Genomic DNA, 24,984 nt, shown 5'->3' on the forward strand with positions numbered 1-24,984 from the left:
GGAAGACAGTGAATACTCAAACAGACTGGTTTATAGGAATAAGATGGCTGATTTTGAGAGAATAATTATTGCAATTATTTAATGCTCCATATTTTTTACTACACGAAAGTAGGTGCACACACAGTCCTTTTCTTCTACTTTCAAATGCCATTAATAAAAGGGAAAATATTATTGTCTTGTGGTTATAATTTCAGAAAAAGAAGGCACGATCCTGAGTGGCCTTACAAGCTAGGCAGGGTCAGATCCCACTGATAATTGAATGAGGGGGAATTCCAGCTGCTCAGAAAGGGCGCCTAGTGATTATCACTGTCTCCTGCTGTAATGAAGGACTTGCCAGAAAAAAACCCATGAAGAGATATATAGATTCCAGTAACAGGATTAAAAAAGGACAGGAAGAAAGGGGGGAAAAAAAAAGAAACCCAGCTTCTAAAGGCTAAGAGATTAAAGGGCTGGCTAACGTGTGATTTTGGTAAAAAATTACTGTTAGAATAAGGCGTTGGTACTATACTTACCTCCTTGTTAGATTCATTACCAATATTGTCATGAAGCAGGCTTAGCACCATTGAAATAAATGACATTGTGGCAGAACTGGATCACTGTCATTTTTCAGCTGTCAGCTCTGCAAAGTCTCTGTGACCACAGGAAAAAACCCCAAGTGTTAGGATGTTCCACTTCTTTTCTTTATGGTAGCCAGGCACATTAGTGAACAACTTCCCTGACAAATAGCTTCATTTTCAGATTAATCAAGTGGATCTACAATCTCAAAAATATTACTTCAACATGTAAATTAAATAATAAAGAAACAAACAGTAAGTGATCTTATTCTAGATTTCCTCAAGTTATGTAATAGGAGTATATGTTGAAACAATGTGTTTTTGAAAGGTAGTGATTTCTTGAATTTTCTTTTGTTTCCCCAACATCTGGTAATCTTGGCAACAGAAATATTTATCATATATGATCCAGTAAAGTCACCTACAGTCATTTACAGTAGCAACTAAATGCATTTCTTTGTTTTTCTAAATAAATGATTGTGAGACAGTCAAGTAAGGAATTCCAGCCTTCTAAGAATAGCAGTGTTAGAGGACTCAGGGACTCTTTAAGGAATTTAAAGACTCTTAGAGGGGAGACAAAGGTCCTCCATGATCAGTTCAGAGGTACAGGTGCTTTACTTGGTTTTCTGCAGTCAGTGCAGGAGCTCATAGTGTCTGAGGATACTTTCTGGTGACAGGAATACATAGAAATCCAGTGTTACATACACCTGATAGAGCTGAAGAACTAAGAGGACTTTAAAGCAGCAGATGTAACTGTATTTTAACAATTGTTGACAGAGATACTGGATACATTTTGGAATATTATTCACAAATCCCAAAGGAGGTCTTCTGTCTTTGTTCATCTTCTCTCTTTTTTCTTACCAAATGTACAAGCTGAGATCCTGTGTCAAAATGGCTGTGAATTAACTTGCATAGAGTTAAACTAAGATGTGATTTGTCCTGCTGTTGGAGGTGTGTTTGTGTCCTCCTATATTGGTATTACCTCTCTCTTACAACATAGTGATTCTGTTCTGTTCTGTACCTATTGAGTTAAGATCCTAGAAATAAATCTGCCTTTTTCTACAGACTGCTTCTAGACTAACTCTTGAGAACAGGGAGGAGTGGTCCAAAAAAAGTCAGCTAGGAAATTGTTCTGAGACAGTAGAGAGCTACAAGCACTTCTGTGAAGTCTACTTAGTTCCCAACCTGGATTCATAAGGAAGCACAGATTTTTAAAGAGAGCAAATGTCTGTTAATCTTGATGTTTCAATGCTAGCATCTTTCACTCTGGAAGTATTGTGCTGATGCAGAGTGAACAAGATAAAACTATAAAGATCTATTGCCAGTTTTACAGAAACTGTTCTGAGAACAGAGGTGCTATCTCACAATCCACCTCTGGTGTCTTGGCAAACTTCTTGGCTGAAATGCTACTGTGAAAGTATATAGACTTGAGGAAAAGTTGAACATCCCACTGATGCCACAGTGTCTTCTTAAGATACTGTATTCAGGATGGAAAAATAAGAGAAGTATCCTTGCTTACTAAGCAGGAATTCCCAGCCTGTAGTTTTCCAGACAGAGAAAGAGTAGTGACAGTGACAGAAACAGAGCCAACTCAGGTGAATAGAGATATATTTTTAAAAATATAGTCACATTGGTGACTCTCACAGAGTTAAGCTTGCAGGAGTGAGTACTCAGCAATTTTTAAGCAGGTTCAGATTAGACAGCAATGTACAGCAATGTACAGCCATAAACGCTGACAGTGCGTTAGCAGGATGTCTACAGCCATGTCTGCTAAGGGGAATTAGGGAAGGCTCCTGGGTTGTTTCCCCGTCACAAGTCACAGTGAGACTTTTGCTTTCCTGGGAAGCTGCTTTTGGAGGCCCACACTAACTGTCTGCTCTCTTTGTTTGTGGCAGTGTCTGGAGGTCGCAGCCGCTTGCACCTTATTGACCTGGGCAGCTGTGTGAAAGTGCTCAGCAAGAACCGCGAGGGGAGCTCCGGCCTCTGCCTCTCCTTGCCCGCGCTGGGCAATGTCATCCTCGCCCTTGTCAATGGCAGCAAACACATCCCATACAAGTAAGTGCTGCTCTGGGTTCTGCCTAGTGAGGGTATGCTTGAAAGCAGTTTGTCTGTCTGTGCCTGAGGCAGATTTGGGTTAGGAGGGAAACAGTCTGCTGGGGTCAGTGCAGCCCTCTTGAGCCGTGGCAAAAGCTGCCCGAGGTTCAGTGACACCTTATCTGACCTTACACCTGGGACCTACACACTGTGTTTGACAAATAGGTTTCAAAGGAAGAAGCCTGCTGAAATAGGACCCAGGTGGCTGAAAGATCTTAAGGTTTGAAGTTCAACACATTAGGGTTTTGTTTTCTATGGCTGTTCAAAGATTTTTTTTAATGTTTCAAAGCATGTGAGAATGTTTCATATTTGTTCCAAGGAGAGGAACATTGCTGCCATAATGCAGCACTGTAGAGAAAATTATCTTGCTGTCCACTGTATGTAATTTGCTTTATTGGAAATATATGTCACAATGAGCATGAAAGTTTGTCATTAGATTCCTTCTGTGACCTAAGGTTACTTTGCAGGGGGTTTTTGCATGGTTTGAATATAAATGTCAGCTTTTCATACGCAAAAAAGAAGTAGGCCCTATTTGCCACAGTAAACCAGTGACCATTGCTACTGCAGGTGCCTTCTGGGAAACAAGAGGAATTGCTCACCTAGTGGGTATTCCTTGTGTTCACTTCTTGTCATCACTTTCTCTCCCTATGTGTCATGTGTGCAGGTCTGAGAGGAAGCTCGGATTAATTTCTCAGGGAGTCACACTGCCTTCCTATTGAGAAGTTTCTGATTTTGTGGGCAGTATTGCTTTTCCCTAGCCTAGATCATAGGGAGTAGCAACTAGCATCATGGGAATGGCTTACAGCAGCACCTTGTAATCAAACTGCCAATGAATGTCACCATTCATGAAGGACAGGTGTATGACATCAGGAGTTAAGAACAATAGGATGACACAGAGAATGAACCAAGTAATCCACAGAGCAATATTTCAGTCCATGCCTTTTACCCTTTTTAGCATTTAAAAAGCTGAAAACTTGATTATTTACACATGTCCATTCAGGATTGCTTCTTTGTTTTTGTCTTCATTTTGGCAAGTGAAAATGAATTGATATTGGTTATAATCTGTTTCTCTTCCAACTTTTAGTTTCAAAAAATATTTTGTACTCTGGACTTAAAACATGCTTTCTGGAAATACTGAATTCTGCACTTCACAAAGTGTAACTCAGGCATTGCTTATCAGAAACCTGTCATTCTTCCTATTGGATTTTATGGATTGAAGAGAAGGTCACTGGTAGGAATACAAAAGATAATGTTAGTAATGCTCACTATGCTAGAACTAAATATACAAGGAATAGTTACCAAATAACATCAATTGTCTTTCCTGGCAATGACTGACCAGGAGAAGAGCTTTACCAAACACTTGTTCTAATTGCTGTGTGTTCAATCTCTTTTTGCTGTGACTCCCAGCTGTTGCGCTTCTGAGCCTACACAGCCAGAGATGTCAGCATATTTTCTCATCAATGTCTGTACTGCTGAAAGAAGATCAAAGCTCTCTTCAGGCCACAATCCCCTCTTTAGTTCTCTCCTAATAAGAATTCTTCCTATAAGCAGATATTATAGAGTGTAGAGAAGTGGTCATCTGTAAATCAGAGTCGATGTCGTGTTTGTAAGACGACTTTTAAAATATAATTTGAAAAGTATACTTGCATATTTTGGAGCAAACCTTTTCTTCCTCTTGCTGGGAGGAATCCAGAAAACATTTTTTTTCCCACGTGTGGTCTATTCTTGAGCAATGGAAATAAGAGTTTTGGTGGCTGGATGAGCACTCTTAGCTCACTGATCCAGCAGTACAGCTGTGTTCTGCTCCTCAGTGGAGATGAGAGGAAGGAGAATCTGGATGTGCATGTGCTGCATTGCAGAAGAGGCTCAGTACCCTACAGAAAGAGATGGTATGTGTTCACTGGCACCTCATGTTTAGAGCAGTGACTAGCCTCTGTAACTGGGCTAATTCCCCTTTCTCTAGGGGGTGTTCTCTTTCACTGCTAAGTATAAAATGATATTTTTGTTAACTGCCTTTTTGAGTGGGACCAAAGGAAAACAATGGAAGTGTTTTTTTTATGTGACAGCTCTGCACATTGTGTGTGGTCTCAGTAAATTTCCATAGAGCAGCAGACAAAATGGAGCATCTTTTCAGTATCTGAGCTATTGAACAGCCATTAAGTATTTTATGGCAGCCTGTCAGTAGCCACTGCATGGCTTCCTGGGGACTTGGGAACTTAAAATGCATAGTTTTTCTCTGATGGCAAAAATTTGGTTCTCTAAACTTTGAGAGGCTGCAGGCTCTTTAATTCACTTAAGTTTTGAAGTATCCAGCTTTATCTCCACAGGTAGTAGTTGTAGTGAAAATCTTGTTCAGGTTCATAGCTGGAGTAAGCAGATGCCACTGCATTGCCTTCAGTGGTCTCTGTGTTTGTGCCAGGGATGAATTTGCCTCTCCACCTGCAGTCTCTATGAGAAAAACACATGCTGTTTTCCAGCACATGTTGCTTTTCTTTAATTTTTACCCACAAGGCTAAGCCTTGGAAACCATTCAGTTGGAATCTTTCTCCCTTGGGAAGAGCCCCCATACGCTCCCATTTTGGGAGTAGTTACAAACATTTATACTAGCTTTAGCAGGAACTTGTTTTTTGAAATTGTAAGAAAGTAATGTAGAAATTCTCAGACATCAAACAGTATGGTGTGATATGGTTTGGGGGCTCTTGTATTCTAGTCAAATTTCACATGGGTCTGAATTTGGGACAAGAATCCCTGCACTGGGCAAATACTTGCAGCTAATGAGTGACCAGACCATGATTTCTGGGAGTTTGTATATTTCATATATGTACTTTTAATCTCTCTGATTGTATAATTCTTCCAGCTCAGTGTCATATATAAAAATGAAATTTTTATTTGACTTAAATACATTGCCATTTTATGTCACCAGTTTCTTTTGCTCTTGAGGTATGAAGAAATCCTTCAGAAGATTGGGCAAGAATTATTTTCTCCATGGGAATGTCAAATGTCTTAAAAAAATTGGAAAGGGGCACTTGGAAGCTCAAGGAAGAGCAAGGGAGTCAGTGACCAAATATGGTTGGGCTTACATCTGCTACAGAAGGGTTTTGCTAAGATGCAGTAATTGTTAGTGCCATTTCATGTTTTTAAGAGTATTTCAGTTTTATGTCTGTGCTGTATTATCTGCCTCTGATTTCCAAGATGAATGTGTTTTAAGCCCTCAAATGAACACCCATTTGCACAAACTCCAGATACTCGTTTATATAGTTCACTATTCAAAAATTACTCCAGTTGCTAGGCAACATGGGTGGTGATAATTCATGGTAATGCTGTTTTGGAAATAATCATTTTTATGCATTTTAATGACTGTGAGAATGTAAGGAAACTGTTTAGAAAAATGCAAGGCTGTATGAATTTCTGTTCCAGAAATTGTTGCTTGTTTTATTTAATAGGCTTCTCTCTTAATGTGCTATCCCAATGTGCTAGTGTTTTTAGAGACATCCTGTATTTTCAGCTACATGCTTTGCTTATCCAAGGAGACAGTCTTGTCTGTAAAATAGATGAGTGTGAGTTAAAAGCAAGAATTTTATTCGTGGCAGTTCTGTTTTTCTGTCATATGATTGCATTCCCTCCCATGCCTTAATGCTGGTATTGCTTTGTTTGATCCTATGTGCAGAAAATAAAATTATATTAAGTGACTGGTGCAAGGTTGCACAAGAGGCTTCATGGCAGAGCCACTGTGTTTTAAGATCTAATCTGGTGTTTAAAGCATGGGTTAATCCATTCTTTCTTTATGCATGACCTTTGGAAAATAATTTATTCAGGTGTCTATTTCTTTATTCACATTTATAAAACTGAAAAAAATCAAATAGGATTTTTAAAGGGTATTCAGAGTTAACAAAAAGCACTATATACTTTTCCACTATTGCTAGGACTGTTACCCTGTTTTCCCCTTTCTTTATAGTTAATGACTCACATAAAGAGTCCCAATGTCATACAGAATGTGAGAGTTTTTTTGATCAAATGTAGAATTGCTTTTGAGTAAAGAGGAAAATGAAAGTGTTTGATTATAGTATTATGGTATACTAGTTTAAAGAATGAGCTGTATATCAGACGTTTTCTTTAAATTGTTAGTTAATTATTGAAAAAAAATGAAAATGGGGTTTGGATGGATCCAGTACCTCAGTTTTTCTTCTTAGTTAGATGGGTGTATCTATCTGCAGTTGTTTGATCTTTGTAAAAATCTGTGTGTCAGAAGACCTGAAATGCCAGGTATCTTTTTTTTATATGCATTTTTAGCATGAGTTATATTATTTTTCTCAGAAAAGATGTTAGGATTTTCAGGAGGATATTAGGATTTTCTTGGGCAATAATTATCATTAGTATTGGAGATTTTACCCTTATCTGTGAGCTTGTACAAAGTCCTAGCTTTGTTGGATTCACTCAACCATGTCTGCTTACTAGGTCTAAGAACTTAATGACACATTTGAACTATATGTCAAATGAGCAATCTATTTAATGGTTACTTCATCAGCATCTGAAACTAGATTTTTTTTTTCTTTTTTGTTTTTCATTAAGAAGCTTGAATCACTTTTACTTTCCACTGCTTCATCTATATCTTCTATTCCTTAACTTTTGCACCTCCTCAATGAGAATATGGTACAAAGATCACAGCCTCAGAAAAAATATCTGGTGTGCTCTTCAGAATCTCTGATCTTTCTGAGTTAATTTAATATTGAATATAATAGAAGTGGATGAAAATCCGTTTTGCTGTTTTACTTGAGGAGCTGTGAGAGCAGAAGAAGGGAGGGGAGAAATGAGGGCATGAGACATCTGAAACAGAATCACAGGGCTGGGAAATGGTCTAAAATGAACGGGAAAGCTCCAAGAGACCCTGAAATTCTGTGTAAAGGAGACAACAATCCACAGAGAGGAACTGGGAAGCAAACAAGGAAGACGAAATGAGCCTATTCAAAAAGAGAAATAAGCCTAAGAAATACTCCTGAATGATCCAATTGTAGGAGAGTGTAGTAGAGTGGTCAATGGACATTTTGTTGAACGTGAAATAGTTCCTTATTAACTATCAAAAACATGGTCTGCTCAGGAAGAAAAGAATTTTTCCTTGATGTTTACAGCCAGGATTATGTGGACTAGAACCTTGGCTAACAGACACTGAAGCCACTGGAGCAGTGCTACCTTGTACCAGTGGAGGACCTGGCCTTAGGCATGTGCCCTTTGTCACTGGGCAGGTGCAATGCAGTTCACTGCAAGAGCAATGAAACTCTGTCAGCATGCAGATAATGAGGCCAGCATGCATACAAGGAGCATCTGACAATTATGTTCATCTTTGAGGCTTTTCTGTATCTGACAGTTTACTAGGTTAAATTTCTGGCAATTTCCTTCTTTATTCCAGGGAACTATATAAAACAGGTGGAAATAGGGATGCATAGTTTGTTAATGTAGGAAAACTTCCTGCATTTTGTTAGAATTTAATCAGCAGCTCAGGAACACGCAGATGATGGGTCTGCATGCTTCAGCAATTGCTGTTGTAGTGTTCAGCAACAATGCCCTTTATTGTAGGATAGTTTGTACAGTTGATGTTGCAGATTTGAGCTCTATCTGCACACATCTTACAGCACTGTGTTTCATCATCAGCTTAATGAGAGAGAGTAAAGAGACAAAATCCTCAAAAGAAGAGCTGCAGTGGAGCTGCCTATCCCCAGCTTTGGGCGTTCAACTCAGTCCTGCCAGTCTGGCGATGTGACAGGAATTGGAGCAGCAGTGTCTGTGAATGTCTGTCATGGGCGTAAGTGGCTGTGTTGCATTCACTGAGCTTGAGCTCCTGTTGCACCAGTTTTACAACAGACCTCAGCTGACAAACTCCATTCTGCACAAGCATTCAAGTGAGAAGAATCAGGCCTCATGAAGTATCTCTTTGAATGCTCTTTGAACCACTCAGCAAATTAGTACTTTATGGGTACTGTAAGCAGCAAATAATGATGGACTGCAAAAGAAATGAGAAGGGAAGTGCTGTGGTTTATACTCAGACTTAACAGCAATTACTAATTGCATTTAAATAGCCATTCCTATGAGCAGCAGATAGCTGCATCACAGAAGGGCACTACTTTGGTCCCGGGCCAGCACAGACGTGGCTGGTAATGAACAAGCAATCCAGTAGCGTGCAGTTATTCCTGAAATATAGCTTGAGTGGAACCCAAATAGGCCATTGTGGTAATTTCATACAAAAATTAATCTGTACTTAATTCATTAAAATGTCATTTTGAACCTTTAGTCAGGGTATCCAGCAGTTTATTCTCACCTGTTCCACCATTGGTTCAGGCTCAATTGAACATTAATACATTTTCTTTCATGGAAATGTGGTGATAATTCATTTCATGTATAATTGAACAATTTTTAAATAGTCATATCCTTGGAATAACTACCTCTTGTACAATGCAGCAAATTATCAAAAAGCATGTCATAATTTTTATTAGACTTATTTCACATTTTTGGTTATCTCCACTTTCATGAATAGTTGCATATGGATATGATGTGCTAAATTAAATTTCATTTCCACATTGATCCTTCTTTGCTTGTATAAAGAAGGTCTGAGTCTGTGACTCAGACCAAAAAGACATTCCACTGCAGCAGACCAAAGAAAATAGCTTTTCTGTTTATCTGCCAGTATATAGCTGCTTGTTTGGAGTTGTGCATCTCATTGCTAAGAGAAGGTTACAGACTGCAGAGAACTTAAAAGAGAAGCAAGAAGAATTATGAATGGTTTGAAATGAAAGGGTTATTCACCTGGAAGAACACTGTGACAGAAATAAAGCTTCACAGCTTGTAGGGAAAAGGAGGCCTTTGAGAGAAGAGATGACAACTGCTCTGTAGTGTTTCAAGGACGTGAATACACACAGGAGAAGAGAATTGTGTCTGGCGAGACAAAGTGGCAGAATGATTTCTTATTTTAAAGTAGTGATGTGGAGGAATATAAACTTTAAAGCATGCTAACAGGGATTCCTATTAGTGGAATAACTACTCAAGAGCTGAAGTGAACACTTAGTAGAATCATTTAAAAGCAAAGTAAACTTGTAACTAACAAATATCCATTAACAGTTACATAATAAACTGTTTAAGATAGATTAAGGGCTAGGCTTATGGAATTTCAATGCAGAGTTCTGGGTCCAAATCTTTGACAATTTTCAATATCTGTACTTCCTTTTGATAATTTATCTTTGTCCTTGATTGTCAAGTGTCTGTGGATGGCAGGTAATTATATAAATAAACAATTAAATATGTTCTAGTGTGTCTAACAGAATCAAATCTGCTTTTAGGAGCCTGAAAACCAGGGCTTGGATGGATTGTTACACTTTCATGATGTCAAAGAAATACAGAAAGTCTCAGTGGTGTGTTTCTCAAGACCCTACCCTAGCAGTCCATTCCTGTGCCAGATGATTTCAATGAGTTAACAACTTTTCTCCCTTCATCATTTAGTTACACATTTTTTTTAAGGTCTCTTTCTCTTCAAATTGCAAAATCAAGTTCTCCCAGTGCTTGATCCAAAACTCTATGTAAATCAATGGAAATCTTTTTATTGGGATTTGGCTTAAACCCACAGATTAGGAAACATGCTTACATTTAATTAGATGAGATAATCCTCAAATCCTTGCTAAGGGATATTTCATGTTCTGTATTTGATGATTAGCAGCTTATTTGTTGAAAGAGGCAGTAGGTGGTTAAGTGTTACCTAATGTAGAGTTTATTTGGAGTTGCAAGGGACATAATTGATGGAATTGGTGAAGGTGAAAACTACAAAAGTACAATCATCTATTGATTGGTTGCAAATGGGTCTGTGACTATGAATTTGAAGCTAAAGAAGTTTATGCAGAAACTTGCCACACAAATGGGAACTTGAGAGTACTGAAGTGGCACAAGCAGGACTAATTTTTTTTTCTCTTCAGTGTATATAAATGGTATTTGTGACTTCAACTGAAGAATGGACATAACCTTTGCTTACATTTTCTGGGCAAATAGTTGAACATTTTTTCCTCAAACTCCTTTTCTTGGACTCTATTTAGACATCTCCCTCTCAAAGGAGTGACAGGCCCTAGAAGCTTTTAAGAGAATTGTGGGGTTGTAAGTAGAGGGTACTTCAGCCAGTCTGCCTTATTGCTTCAAGAGTATTTAAATGACATTACAACTGCAGGATGTTTTTTTACTGAAGTTTTTGTTTTCATAACACATTTGAGAGTAAAACAATGGAGATAATCCTCTTGAGCTCTTCAGATACAAGATTCTACTGGATGATCAAAGTTTTTGGCTGGTGGTTGACTCCAGCTCTATACACAATGAACAGATGTGGGTTTTTAAAAATATGCATTGACTTTTTAGATTTAAGCAGACTGGTTAGAACTATCTTCTGAAATATAAAAATTACCTATCTCATGCTGCAGGATGAACTTGTTTTATTATTTTAGTTTTTAAAATATACTTTTGTAAGTGCCATCCAGGTGATATGGTTTCTAGCAATGTCTGACAAGACGCAGTAAAACTAATATCAGACAGCAGATTTAACTGTTTTATCTGCATTGTCTTTTAGCTTTGTTTTGCCTTATCATCCCATCAGAAAAAACTGTCCCACCTGCTGCATGTAAAATTACTACAATTTAAAATTATTTTCCAATGGGTTATTTTTGAGAGATGGTGGAATTTACCAAATTTTTCTCTCCCCATTCCTTAGTTTATGGTCTTGGTCAGAAACAAAACCTCAATCTCTTCGAAAATCAATGAAAAAATGCATGTCCACACTGTCAGAAATATCAGCCCTTGTGGCTCCCTTTGGTGCAGGTGGTTCCAGAGAGTAGCAGTGGTGGCTGTTTTGGTGCTGTTGCAAACATGGCTCAGCTGAAACACAGCAGAGAACGAAGGAGGAGGGGGGCCCTTACAAGGTTAAAGTTGTTGAAGGCACCTCATCATCTCTGTGCAGGTGGGACCTGAATCTCCTTGGAGCAGTCTTTTAAGGATTGAACACAATTTTCATGTCTGCCTCCAGCTATAAATAGAGTGGCAGAATCTTTTGTGCTCCTAGACTGTGCTCCTTCTCTCCCTTGTAAACAACAGTTCTCACAGGCTCCGAGTGAAGTGTTTTTGAGTTACCTGCCTGTGCAGGAGGATGGGAATTAGATGCAGTATCCATATCTGCTGCACAGCTGACATGTCAGCATAACAAACAAAAATATTTTCAAAGGTATGGTGCTGGAGAAATAACTGCATTTTTCAGAGAGAGAGTGTTCTAGGAGCTCTGTGTTTTCAGTCAGATCATGCCAATATGCACCTCTTGGATCCTGAACATCTCTCTCACATGTGGACATTGCTGGTATGATGGAGGGCAGTTCTCATGCCACAGGCAACTGAGAGCGACTGCTGTAGTTGTGATAATTTGCATTGATGTATAAACTATGAGTGGGAGGAGGGGATGATGGAGGATCAAACCTGAATAAAATTTGACTCTGAAAATGCATATGAAAGAGAACCTGTTGGCACCCTAAAACACTCCTCTAGTGAGATTTGTAGAATACTCCTGTTTTTTTTAGCTAATGTTGAGGCTGCTTACTATGGAGTGGGTTTTACAGAAAAAGTGAGGGTGTGCTTTGGTAAGTTTTAGAGTCTTTGCATCATAGAGAATACAAAATAAGACTGTTAAGCTGGTATCAGATTTTCTGTTCTCTTGTTAGGTGACTGCTGCCATTTTGGATGGCATTGTGCTGTGCAGTGGCATTATAATCAGTGGCTTTTATTGGTTTTGTGCTACTTGTGATTGCAGTCTGTTGGAGCTGAAAGCAGGACACATTCCTTTGCCTGGAATAAGTTATGTGTGTGTCAGATGTAAAAACCAAGTGTTTTACAAGTGGTGAAGTCCTGTGTGTCCATTTGCAGGTGCCATATCTGTTCTCCTCACACCCATCTCAGCGCAGGAAACCTCATGGCCATGAGGATGTTGTTTGCAGGAAGTCTCTGGCTGCTGTGAATCTGAAAGTTCATGTTCCCAGGGACTGGCACCTTCTTCCCAGCAGGGCCAGGCATAGTCCAGGCAGGGCCATAATGCTTCTGAGGCACTGTAGCAGAAATCACCTGGTCTCTGATGGTATCACAGCTACTTATGTTGGTGTAGTCTGAAAATTGGAATGGCTTTTTTCATCCTCCCAAGAAAATTCATAGTTCCTCTGAAAAGGCTATTATATCACACCCATGCAAAAGAGAGTATAAAAAGATTTTTAATCCATTGGCCAGGTTCCATCCATCAACAGTGTTTCTCTCTGGAGTAATACCTGATTCTTTTGAGGAATCTGAGCATCACACTAATAGCTGTTCTGATACCTAATCATTGGGAAAACTACTGTTCCTAAGCATGTTCCTCCCATGGAAGACCAGAGAACAATGGGTAAGAGAAGAGAGTAAAAAAACCCCACCAGATCTTTTCAAAAGGCAACATTTAGATATGGGCTATGAATAAAGAATGTTGCAGGCTGTGTATGAAATTATAGTAAGCTAATATAAGTAACAGTGTGGGTATGTGAGAGTCATTTTGGCCAGCAATTACTTATCTATTTTATGCATTAAACAGCTGTGTTATCTCTCTATTGGAACTAAACTTAATTTCAGAACAAACATAACTTTCTTAATAATTTTATGTTCATATTAATATGGATATGTATTACCAGTGTACTCATATAGATATGTGTTACCAGTATATTGTTGCACCTTAATTCATATCTCAGAAATAAAAAAATACCAAATGTTTTCTACTAGTATCTAATCTGTACTGCATATTAGCTAATGAATTCTGTAGTCTCTGTGCACTATCCATTACTTGTCCACTAACTGAGGCTTAATATAAGCTAATTTTTAATACTCCATAATTTGAAAGTACTTCTTCATTTCATCAGAAGCCAACTAAAAAATGTTACTAATGATTATGGTTATAAATACAAAGAGATTTATCTAAAAAAGAGTTAAGTATTCTATGATGACATTGTAAGTTATATGCTGCTCAAATTATCTTTCACTGCATTTTGCAATGCCTGAATGTGTCAGTAAATTCTCCTTGGTTAACCTCATAGTATGCAGTAGGTCTATCTGTACAGTGCTTTTTTTCTTCTGGCTCCTTTATTATACTGAAGGAACATCTCCTAACCCTGTGGTCTGATTATGCTCATATTGAAACATTTCTGGCACTTAAATTTGAAAACCTTTGCATATTTATGTACAAAATATTCCTTTGGGAGATTTAAAAATGTGGGCAGAGTGGCAGATCTTCACTCCTCTTACTGTGCAGGTTCCAAGAAGGGCAGTCATAAGGGTTTTTTGCTGCTTCCTCAACAGGAAGAAAAAAATCTCTACTGCCATATTTAGGAAAAAAGTCCAGTTTTTTGGCATATTAAAGACTTATTGTCTTGAGGTCAGGGCTGGATGAGTGTTGAGAACATGCTCAGCTAATGTGTTTTGCCATTATCCAAGTTTTGAATTGCACAAGTACAGACCAGAAGTGGATGTGTTTGAGTGGTTGTTTTAAATACATAATTGGGTTTTTTTAGGCATGAATGTGTGATTGTGTCTATTTTTGACTCATTCAGCATTGGAACCAGTGAACATAGGAAACAATGTTGGTATTGCTGGGTGAATATCACAGTCTTCAGAAAAGAAAGTCCAGCCCAGTGAGAAGGCAGGAGATGAGATAGCTCCTAAATGTGATCATGTTCTGCTTTTCAAATATTTCTGTCATTGCTCTCAAATTTTTTATATTAGTTATTAAATATAGGACTTTTATATCCCATGATGCACCTAATTTACACGAGTTACCAGAGTATGGATTGGACACCTTTTCATACCTGATCCTACTTGTGTCTTTCCATCTATAATGTTAGCAAGTGCTAGCATTATGAAACATAGTGTTCTTTTCCTTCTGCATCTCCAGTGTATCTCAGAAATAACTTTGATTTATCATAGAGTTCTGGCAAATAACTGTGAAGCAGTCACTGTTGCAGTATCTTCAGTTTCTCAAATACTTTCATAATCTCAAGCAGGTCGGGGAGAAGGAGGCAGGAATAATTGTAAGCTGCATCATATCTGATTCTGGGACATTCCAGGGGCCCATCCCACCATGTTAAATATTTTGGAGGCTTAACTGGCAGCAGGCCTGCCTGACATCTCCTCAAGGCACCATGCACAATGCTGTGACCCCGTCTCTGACAGGTCCCTGCTCCTAGCAGCAGTCACATCCTTGGCAAGCCCCTGATGCAGGAGAGCCACAGGAAATATTGTCCTTACTGCTGTCTCATTGACTGTACTCCTAAACCTTCTCTCATACTATATATGATATTGTGGGGGAGGTCAAGATGTGTGAAGCTTTCACACTTTTCCTGGTTTCATTTGTATTTGCCAGGTCTGGAGTGGAATGATATGTTCTGCTGTCCTAATTGATTAAATGGCATCTATCATAACATAAAGAGATCAAACAGAATTATTTTTTCTCCCATGTTACCATTTAGAGCTCTCAATTCTTCATGGATCATTAGCATATAATTTTCAGATGAGCTGGCCAGTAGGTCCCTAAATAAAAATTAGTAGGAAAGATTAGCTAGGAAAGCTAGACTGGTAATGAGCTCTTGCACTACAGTAATGTGATAGGTTTATAGTTCATATCTAGCCCTAATCAGTGCTAAGTGCGAGTTGTCAGCATTTGATAGCTAATTGGTGTTTCTTGGAATTACAGTGCAACAAAATCACTGAAATGAAAATAAAGCTTTTCTTTAGCTATGACAAGTTAGGGTTAATTATAAATGTTTGGGTCAAATACACCTCTTAGCTACAGTATATGCAAATCAGCTGCACTGAGGGAAGGTTCATGGGCTGTCAAAACTTCTCTGGTCCCTTTTGGGTAATTATTATTTTTTAAAAATTGGTACAGTAGTGGCTTTGAAAACAGAAAAAGCCATTTAAGCCCTTTGCTACATATTTAATATGTCATACAATACACAAAAAACCCTTAAACCTGAACTACTGAAGAATATTAACAATACAATGACAACTTGAACTCTCATAGCACTCCTTAATGATTTTGTTTACTCTGTGCTCATTTTATAACTGCTGTCCTCCCACAGAATTAATTGGATATAAAGTCATAACATGCATCTTAAAAATTATAAGGGAGGAATAATCTAAGCCACTTGATAGGCAAGACTTAAAAGCCTGGCTAACTTGACATGTGTGATCTGACAGTTTTTCATTGCACAGCTATAAATAGGTGGCTCTAATCACTCTCATAGTGCTAATACAGGAAATGTCCCGTCTGTCCTCAGGAGCTGGTGCTGGGAATGGCTGCTATGCACAATGTTGTACTTCCAAATTGTGAGCCCAGACAAACTCTGAGAGCAGAACTTTCTCTGACATGGGTGCTGTGAGAGAATTTCAGCTATCTCTTGAGAGGCTAAAGCATACATGGTCAGACAATCTCATTGCTAGTCATCCAAATACATTTTTAAATTGGCTGTTAAATTGACCATTTCCAATCAGATTTAATGCAGGCACAGGCCTTCAGATGTGAGGTCTGAGCAAGACTCTTGAGACTGAGAGAGGGGTGGGGCAGAAGCAGGCTGGCCCATGAAGCTGTGATGACACTGCTCTGTTTCATGCTGGTTTGCCAGCCAGCTGAGCCAAATGCCAGCCAGCATCCACAAACAGCAAGGAGAGAGGACAGAGCTGCAGCTGAAGGTGAGTTAGGTGGGATGTGGCAAGGTGGGGTTGAGGGGATAGCCAAAGTATGGAAAATGGAGTAACACAGGACACAAACTCTGGGAAATCAGCCTTCATTTCTTCCTCTGTTCATGGAACAACTTGTTCATTTATCCAGATCCTCAACATTTGAAATGCAATTTCATGAATGTATTTGCCTACTGAATAAAACTCATACAGTTAGCAGACAAACTTCTCTGTAAATTATTTGCTCATCAGTGTGTGGAGGAAGAGGAAGGGGGAAAGTAGAGCAAAGAGAGGATTTCAAATGAATTCCCTGCTAAATCATCTGAATTAAATGGTGAATTTTTGTTAGTGCAATAGCTGCAAAAGTTAATACTGAGATGTTAAGAAAGTCTTGCTCCAATAATAATTTGGTATTATCACTCAGACATGAGAGGAGCAAAAGAAGAAACCCTGAGTTGAAACTCACTTTAAAGTAAATCCAGACAACAAATACTGCCTTCTCAGATGGTGAACCTTGAAATATCTTGACTGTTCCCAAAAGCAGGAAATCTGGAACAGATGTCCGTGCATTTGAATTCAACCCCCCTTTCAAGATGGGGATATATTGGATACAACCTTCTGGATACAGCTCTCACCCTCTGTTCTATGTAGGTGTGGTATCTCATGTCTGGGTGAGAGAAATTTAATCTGTCTAGGTCTGAGTAAATGCCTGGATTGGTGTCCCCTGAGAATCTACTAGTTAAGCTGAAGAAGACAAGGAGCAGTAAGATGCATCAAGTAGTGAAGACTGCAGAGACAACAATAGCCAGCATGGAAGTGGGAGCTATCAACCTGGAGGGAAGGCTACTAGGGAAGTTCTTCAAGGACCAGTTTTAGGAGAGGTTTTATTTGGTGTTATCATCAGCAGCCTTGGCACAGCAGAGCAGGAGCTAATCATAGTGACTGCTTACACAAAGATGAGAGCCATCATCTGTACAAAGGCAGATGAGAACCTCAGATGGGAACAGCTGTGGGACCTCAGGGCTGCAGTAATACAAATGGCACTGATGCCAGGGATTGCCCTGATGGACTGCTGATAATTTCTGATGCAATCTGGGAGCTCATCAGCTAGAAAGGGGATGGGGGTGTGTGCTGATTTAGGCATGTAGGCTGATGATCACAGGTGTCCACAGCTAAATTAACTGTGACAAGGTAATGAAATCTGAGGAGATATTAGGAATGACAGAAGAAAAATATTAATAGTTATGCAAGGGGCTAGCAGTTCCTCTCCTGGGTGCAGTGCTGGTCTCCCATATAGATGAAGGATGAATTGAGACTGAAGCAAGTACAAGAAAGTCTGGCAAGGGGAGTTTTTCACTTGAGAGAAAATGAAATTAATTTGTCTTGCATACCCAAATAGAGAAAACGGATAGAGAGCATGTGTATGTACATGTGGCCAGGAGCATTCCCATCCCTGGAGAGGGAGAGCAATGGAAACCAAAGAGCATGAGCAAGTAGAAAAGAAGTTGGCATGCTACTACTAAATGGAAATGTGTGGGAGCAGTGTTAGAAAGCCATAATATTTTTAAGAATGGGTTTTCTAAATGCTTAAGGAGGATTATATTGGTCTCTCTACTGGGTAGGGGCAGGAGCTAAGAATTCAGTCTCTTCTCACCCAATCCATCACCTGTGCTTTGATGCTATCCCATGGGGCTTAGGCTCACAGGACCTAGCAATGCATTTCTTTCCTCCTTCTCGCTCTACGGCAGTTGTCCACGTGCTGTCTTTACCAGAATGACTGTCTTTCCTCTTGGCCTCTCTGTGTCTCCAGATGTATGGAGTTGGCCAGGGTTGGTTGGGTTGATTGAATGCTGAGGAACTCTTTGCTGGTCCTTGGGAGGTCACAGCAGGTGTGCAGAGGGGATGCAGGAAGGAGGCTGCAGAGTCAGGCTGTAAACCTTTAGAAGCCAACTCTAAGAATGTAAGAATGGTTGTACTGATTCAGGCCACATGTCCTTATAGCATCCTGTCTGGCTAAATTCAACAGCAGATGCCAAGGATGGAGTGTAAGGCTAAAATAAGTACTTTGCCAAAAAGTACTCAAGCCTCAACTATTTTCAGCTGTGGGAATTCCTCGGTATCAGCAGCGGCTTTGTAAACAGAAGTGGGACCTTCCAGGCACATTGTAAATGATTCCAGTCTGAGGCTTTTTAAAGACAGTTAATGTTTGAAAGGATCTTTTTATGAAAAAACTGGTTCAGCTTACCTCTGAAATTGTTTTTGTGCTTCTTGGATTTTGAACAGCTAGCTTTAAGAGCGATCTTTTTTGTGATTTAAAACTAAATACATACAAACTTCAGTATCGTATATTACTTTCTGCCACTCACAACTCTGTTCTATCAGCCTTGTGGAGAGACAGCTGTTAACATGGAAATATGCAAATTTATAGTTGTTTTTCTGAGCAGAATAGGTATAATGGGCTCTAAAGCATGTCCTGGTCACCTCAGGTAAAGCCGCAAGCAATTGTAGTAACATTTGTTACTACAAAGGTGACAATTTCTAACCATCAAGTTTAAAAGAGTTCCACTGTGCAGGCTATGAGAAGATCTCAAAGTGTCAGATATACAGGAGCCAATTGAGAATCTTGTCTAATCAATGTTACTATAGTGGGCAAAATAAATAGAAGGATGCATTTAAAGGGGGAGTGAAACTTCAAATAACATGAAAAATGCATGTGCATCATTTAAAAATTTTAAATTGCTGCATGGATGAAGATAAATGTATTGAAGCAGCCTATCTCCACTTGGGTTAAATAGCAAATATATACATTAAAATATTTATATACCAATTTTGCTACTTATAGCACATAGAACTTGCATAGCCTGGAGTCCCCCAGGTTTTATTTAGGCTCCTCTGTGAATGAAGTATGATGGAGTGTGAGAGATATAAAAGAATCAAACATTTAGTTTCCTTATGCCTATGTTTATAGATGACAGAATTCCCACTGCCTTGCACCAGCTGCTAGATTTGGTCCCGTGCTGCCAAAACTGTCATCATCAACCTGCCTGTGGTTCCACAGTTTAATTTCAATGCCATGTATTTGACGTCAGAAGGGACTGGGTTTATCTTTGTTTCATGTATGCTGTCACTAAATCTATAAAAACCCAGTTCAGATGCTGATGAAGCTTATGGGAGCTTTTCTGGAGACTTCAGTGACAGCTGGGTTTGGACCACAGTGCCAGTGGATTTCAGTTAATAAAATCCTAATTTCTGGGGCTGGTTTGTGGACCAAACCAAAATGCAGGCACAGGCAGGAAATTTTCATCAATGATCTTTGTTTGCCATGCAAGTCACCATCATCACTGCTATTGCTCAGCCTGTCTCATCACATCTCTCAATCAGCCAGTTGTGAGAATAGCTCAGCCCATCTGTGGGAGAAAGTTCTGGCTGCCTGATAGCCATTCATTTTTATGTGAAAGGAGTTCTTGGTGTCTCTCCACTTCCTCACAAGGTCACCCCACCGGTATTGACTGATGGCAGCACAAATATAGAGGCCAAGGATTTTCAGGCCAGAGAATGCTCTGTTCATTAGATTCTGCAAGCATCATTGCACATGTCTAAGAAACTTATTTTGGCCCTTGAGTAGTAAAGTAAATTGAGACCTTGAGGTGCAATTGGCTTTCAGTCCTAGGTTTTTAAAGAAATAGGTGTAAGGGACAAAGTCACCTTTCTTACTCTTCTCTAAAGCAAATGGACATATAAAGTTAGATAGCTAAGTGCATGCTTACCCCTCTTACTTATCCTGATTTTTGGAAAGAGAATTATGCATGTTGTCTAGGATCTTTACATAGTCCCTGTACATGTCAATACATTATTCCTAAATGGAAGTCATGGGTTTTTAATTTGTAGTTAGTTTGGAGCGGAACAACTGAGGCCAGTGGGTGTCTGCTGGAAATGGGAGATGACACAAAAAATTCCTCCTTTTAGGAACTTGCTTCACCTGCTTAATTCCCATCCTAATTAGCAGATTGCTTGGCTGCTGTAAAGTTCATCTTCCTTGACAATGGACAGGGATTGCTTCTTTTATCAGGTTTTAGCAGTTTCACGCATCTCTGCGAAGCAATTTGGAGCTGTATGTAAAAAGGAAATCTAAAAGGTATTACACTGATTACCAGAAAAGGAAGCATGACAGGGGGCTTCTGACTGTATATTTTACTTTAATGCTGATGGTTTCATATTTTCACTGCTTTACTTTGGGTTTTGGCAGTTTTAATCAGGAACCAGTATCATGTAAGTGCATATTTTTTTTGCTGTTGATCTAAATGAACTGTTTTGTGAGCACCAGCATCAAGAACATAATGTTTCTAACAACTTGTCTCTCAGTCTGGCATCCAAAAAGGTGTAAATACTGGCCAAAAATATTCCTGTGTTTGGGAATTTCTCTCATCTATGTGCTTTCTCTGGTGTGTTCAAGAATGGAATTGAAAGCATTTGTCTCATTCTGTGGGAGCACAAATAAGATTTCTCTCCATCCACCCAGCTGCTAATCCTTCCAGCATTTACAGAGACTTACTGTCTTCAAACTTTGCATATTATTTTCTCAAACCTTCTTTGAATCTGCCAAAGCCTGGAAGTTTATTGCTGAAGGTGATAAGGCAGCCTTGTGTGCAGGTGCAGAGGCAGTATGAACTCTTGAGCCTAACTTTCTTTAGGGAATACATCTAATGAGGGGTATAGATAGATTGTTTAATTTCCATATCATTAATGACAACCAAAGTCTGCCTTTTTTCCTTTTTTCCCCGCCTCCCTTTCCACATGGGAGGATGTGCACTTTCACTGCCCTCTGCTATAATGCTGTGGCCTGAAGGCTCTAGGAGGTTGACATATAAAATGTTACTTATCAGAATGTGAAGTGTTTTGTGGAGTGACCTACCCAGTTTCCTGGAGATGTTATCTGTTTACACAAGGAGCAGTGCCAAGTCGAGTGGTTTCTAAAACTGAACGGCAGTCAATTTATTTTCAGGTACCACTCCATTTGGGATTGCAATTAGAATAACTAGAGCTGCTCTCCAGCACAGGAAACTGGGAAGGTCATGCTGCCAAATTGTTGGCATCTTGATGAAGGAGCGTAAACTACTGCTGTCGCTACTGCAGATCAAATGAGCCTAAGCAGAATGAAGTAATTATGAAATCCTCCCAAAAGATCATGAATATTCATGTATCAATTACAAACATTTGAAGTTAATTTGCGTTTGAGGAAATAACCCTGGTATTCCCCCCTGGGTCCATCTGAAGGCTCGCACCCCTTGCAGCGAGGGGCAGGCCGCTGTCTCCCCGGCTGGGGCTCGCAGGGTGCGGCAGCTCTGCCCGGGCCGAGCGGCAGCCAGCTGTCCCCTCGCTGTCCCCTCGCTGTCCCCGCTCCCAGTTGTCACGGGGTAGGGCCGAGATGGTTCCCGAGCTGCCTGGCGAGAGGGTAAGGCAGGACTTAGGCTGCTCGTTGGCACCGAGAGGAAGCTGAGGCGGCCGCTGCCCTGCTCCTGCTCATATCAGCCACCCAGAGGGGCTGGTGTGAAGGTGCTTTGCAGAATGTGTCCTCAGCAGATGGTCAGGGAATGTTTCTGCACGTTTTCTCTTGCTGTGTGTTTCCCCCTGTGACTGCCCTAGAGGCACAGGCACTGTTCAGCTGCATTCCAGCCCTTCCATTCCCAGCACTCCTGCTGCACTGTCAGGGCACAGGCAGGCTCCTAAGCTGCTCCAGTTGCTATTCCACAGCAGCTACGTTGTCCTCTCATATAAAACAACCATACCATACAGATGAGCCGAGCCAAACTTGTGGTTGCCATAATACTTCCAAGTAAGGGAGCCAAGGAAGGAGGGACATGGGGAGAGAAAGGACATTTTCCTTCCCTTTATTAGCATAGCTTGGTAGAAGTTGGCCTAGCCAAGTGCAGAGTGCCTAAATTATTTAAATTTGGGTCATTATTGGTTTTAAGTGCAGGGTTTTTTTTTCTCCTGTAAATCACAGTCTACTTATTGAGCATGTTTCCTGAACAAGTGGCACTGCTGATTTTAGGGGAATCTGGCTTTAGCTCTAACATAGAGTTGCTGAGCCTAATTAGCTCCCTGGATTAACTGAGTTTCTGTTTTTCAGCTAGAATTTATGACAAGCTGGCATTGTAATGAAACAGACCACTAGGATCCTTTTCCTTTTGCTTATCTCTGAGCTTTGTTTGGATGTTTTTAATGGCTACTTGTGAATGGTGTTTGTTTCTGTACTAAGATTCGAAGTACAGAGGGGAGAGGGATAATTTTTTCCATTTTCAGTGTAGTTTTCTCTCTGAAATAATAACTGGCCCTCAGCAGAACTCTGCTCCTAACCACCTCCTTTCTCCCACCCCATAACTTGCACCTTACTGTGACTTTAAGCTACATCTGGATCTCTGAGCTCTCATTAGAGTAACACAATGAACTGTAAGTAAGGATATATGTGTTTTGTTTGGTATTGCCAAAGTGCAAAGTACACCTGAACGAAACTACATGAAATTCACAGGGCTGGGGAAAAGACTGAGAGGAACTTTTTTCTCTTATTCATTGAATTATTGAATGAATCTTGTGTGACTTCTGCTTCACTGCTGGCACAAGGCAGAAATGAGAAGATGGAGAAAATAGTTTTGTGTGTCTTCAGAGCTAGCATGGTGGTGCCCAGCTTAGAGCTGGGCTGGCACTGTCAGAAACCATGCACACTTTAATATGTAAAGGTAAAAGTGGAGTTGTTTGACAGCAAGAGCTTTATTGGGAGACAGTTCTATTGTGAGATCAGTCAGCAAGACCTTAAAAAAATTAGGAACTTTTTTGTCATTCATGAATAACATACAATAACTTGTCAGTTTTGCAGACTGTTAAAGCTTCATCAGCTTTGGAGCAACTTTTGTATAAAAATTAGAGCTCTTGACTGAGCCCCTTTTAGGGTGAGAGGGGTAGTTCCCTGACTCGTGGGAGAGGAAGCCAACTCCCATCTTGCTACAGTCTCCTTTCAGGTGGTTGTAGAGAGCAGTGGGATCTTCCCTCATCCTCCTTTCCTCCAGACTGCCACAGCCACTCCTCATTTGTGCTCCAGACCCTTCTCCAGCTCCATTGCCCTTCTCTGGACATGCTCAAGCAGCTCAATGTCTTTCTTGCAGTGAGGAGCCCAAAACTGAACTCATTTGAGGTGCAGCCTCACCGATGGGTTTCTGTTCTTCTGTCATTGATGTGCTTTTCTGCCTTTGGTAAAAAAGAAACAAAAGATGCTCTTTTGTGTATCTGCCACATGCTCATGTGTTGCCATTTTTCTCTTAAAAGATAACAATTGTAGAGGGAATCCTCCTACATTTTATATGAATTTTGTACAATTTGAGTCCTGTACTTGGCTGCAGCAACACTTTTCTCCTGCTCTTGACTTCTCAGCTGCTGTAGTGTCACATCCCCTCCAGATGTGGCAGTTTCCTGGTACTGAACCTGAGCACAGTGTCCCCTCAGTGTAGTCCTTTCAGCTCTCCCTTCCCCTCTGCCATGAGCACAGGGTTCTGTGTTGTGCTAGCGTACCTCATACAAGATAACTAACTGCAGTGGCAATGGAAATTTCCACTATGCTTCATTTTCCCTTTAAGGCTAGTCAGTTTCCACCTGGAGCAAGTTCATTGTCTCCCCAGTGCCTCATTTCACCAGGTGAAGAATTCCCCAGGTTAGAGGTCCAACACTTTACCCATCTTTCTTCAACTGCCTCGTTTTGTTCTGCTAAGCCAGGCTCACATGGCTGAACCTCCAAGGGCTTTATCTCCCCACCTGGACTCATTTTGCCTGTGCCTACACACATTGCTCCTATTTCCTTTCTCTCAAAATTATTAACAGAAAGGAAAGACATAGCTAAGCAAACTATACTGGTTCATAGTGAACTCAGCTGTTACACACCTGTAACATCCGCTGTTGGGCTTGTGCTTTTTGAGCTATAAACTGTCCTTTGTAGAGATTATTCCCATGTAGTAGGAGCCAAAACCCCATATAGTCTTTATGTGGCTCCTTTGTAATGTAAACATTTATTGCTGTGAATAAAGCAGTGCATCAGCTCAAAGGAGCAGAGTTAAGACATTATGATCAAAAATGACTGTCATAGTTACTGAGATTTTTTTTCCTTTGACATACCTCTGTAAATAATTAGATTACAAGACACCTGAGGGCATACATCATCTGATGCTGTAACCATAACACCTGGAGGCAGTCGACAACTTTCTCCTTTTGGCCAAGTGCCTAGGAAGACACTAAGGTATATGATTAATAGAGAGCACAAACACGCTGTCTTACACTTGCTAAAGCTTAGCTGTACTATTGTATAGTCTCCCTTGTGGAATGTTATTATTCCTATTTCTGATGGTGCTGCTGTTGTCATTGAATAGCCAAAATCTGCATAGTAGTGGGGTGACAGGAAGGGGAAAACAACGAAAGTGTTTGTTATTAGGGTGGGGGGGGGGCAGATGCAGGAAAGAAAACAAAATGTATAATACAATTGGGTAAATAATTCCACAGAAAAATCATTATTCCAACACTTCAGCTGGATCTTCCTCTCCAGTATTGC

At 40.0% G+C, this 24,984-nt stretch overlaps 1 protein-coding gene across 1 annotated transcript in view; it reads left to right on the forward strand.

Moving 5' to 3' along the window:
- KIF26B (kinesin family member 26B) overlaps positions 1-24,984 on the forward strand; it is a 268,000-nt gene that overhangs the window by 216,639 nt on the left and 26,377 nt on the right. The window contains exon 10 of the mRNA XM_059468318.1: positions 2,447-2,606. Within this exon, the coding sequence (XP_059324301.1) occupies positions 2,447-2,606 (160 nt within the window). The remainder of the gene's footprint in view (positions 1-2,446; positions 2,607-24,984) is intronic.

This window comes from Ammospiza nelsoni, chromosome 3, assembly GCF_027579445.1.
Source record: "Ammospiza nelsoni isolate bAmmNel1 chromosome 3, bAmmNel1.pri, whole genome shotgun sequence".
NCBI classification, from domain to species: domain Eukaryota; kingdom Metazoa; phylum Chordata; class Aves; order Passeriformes; family Passerellidae; genus Ammospiza; species Ammospiza nelsoni.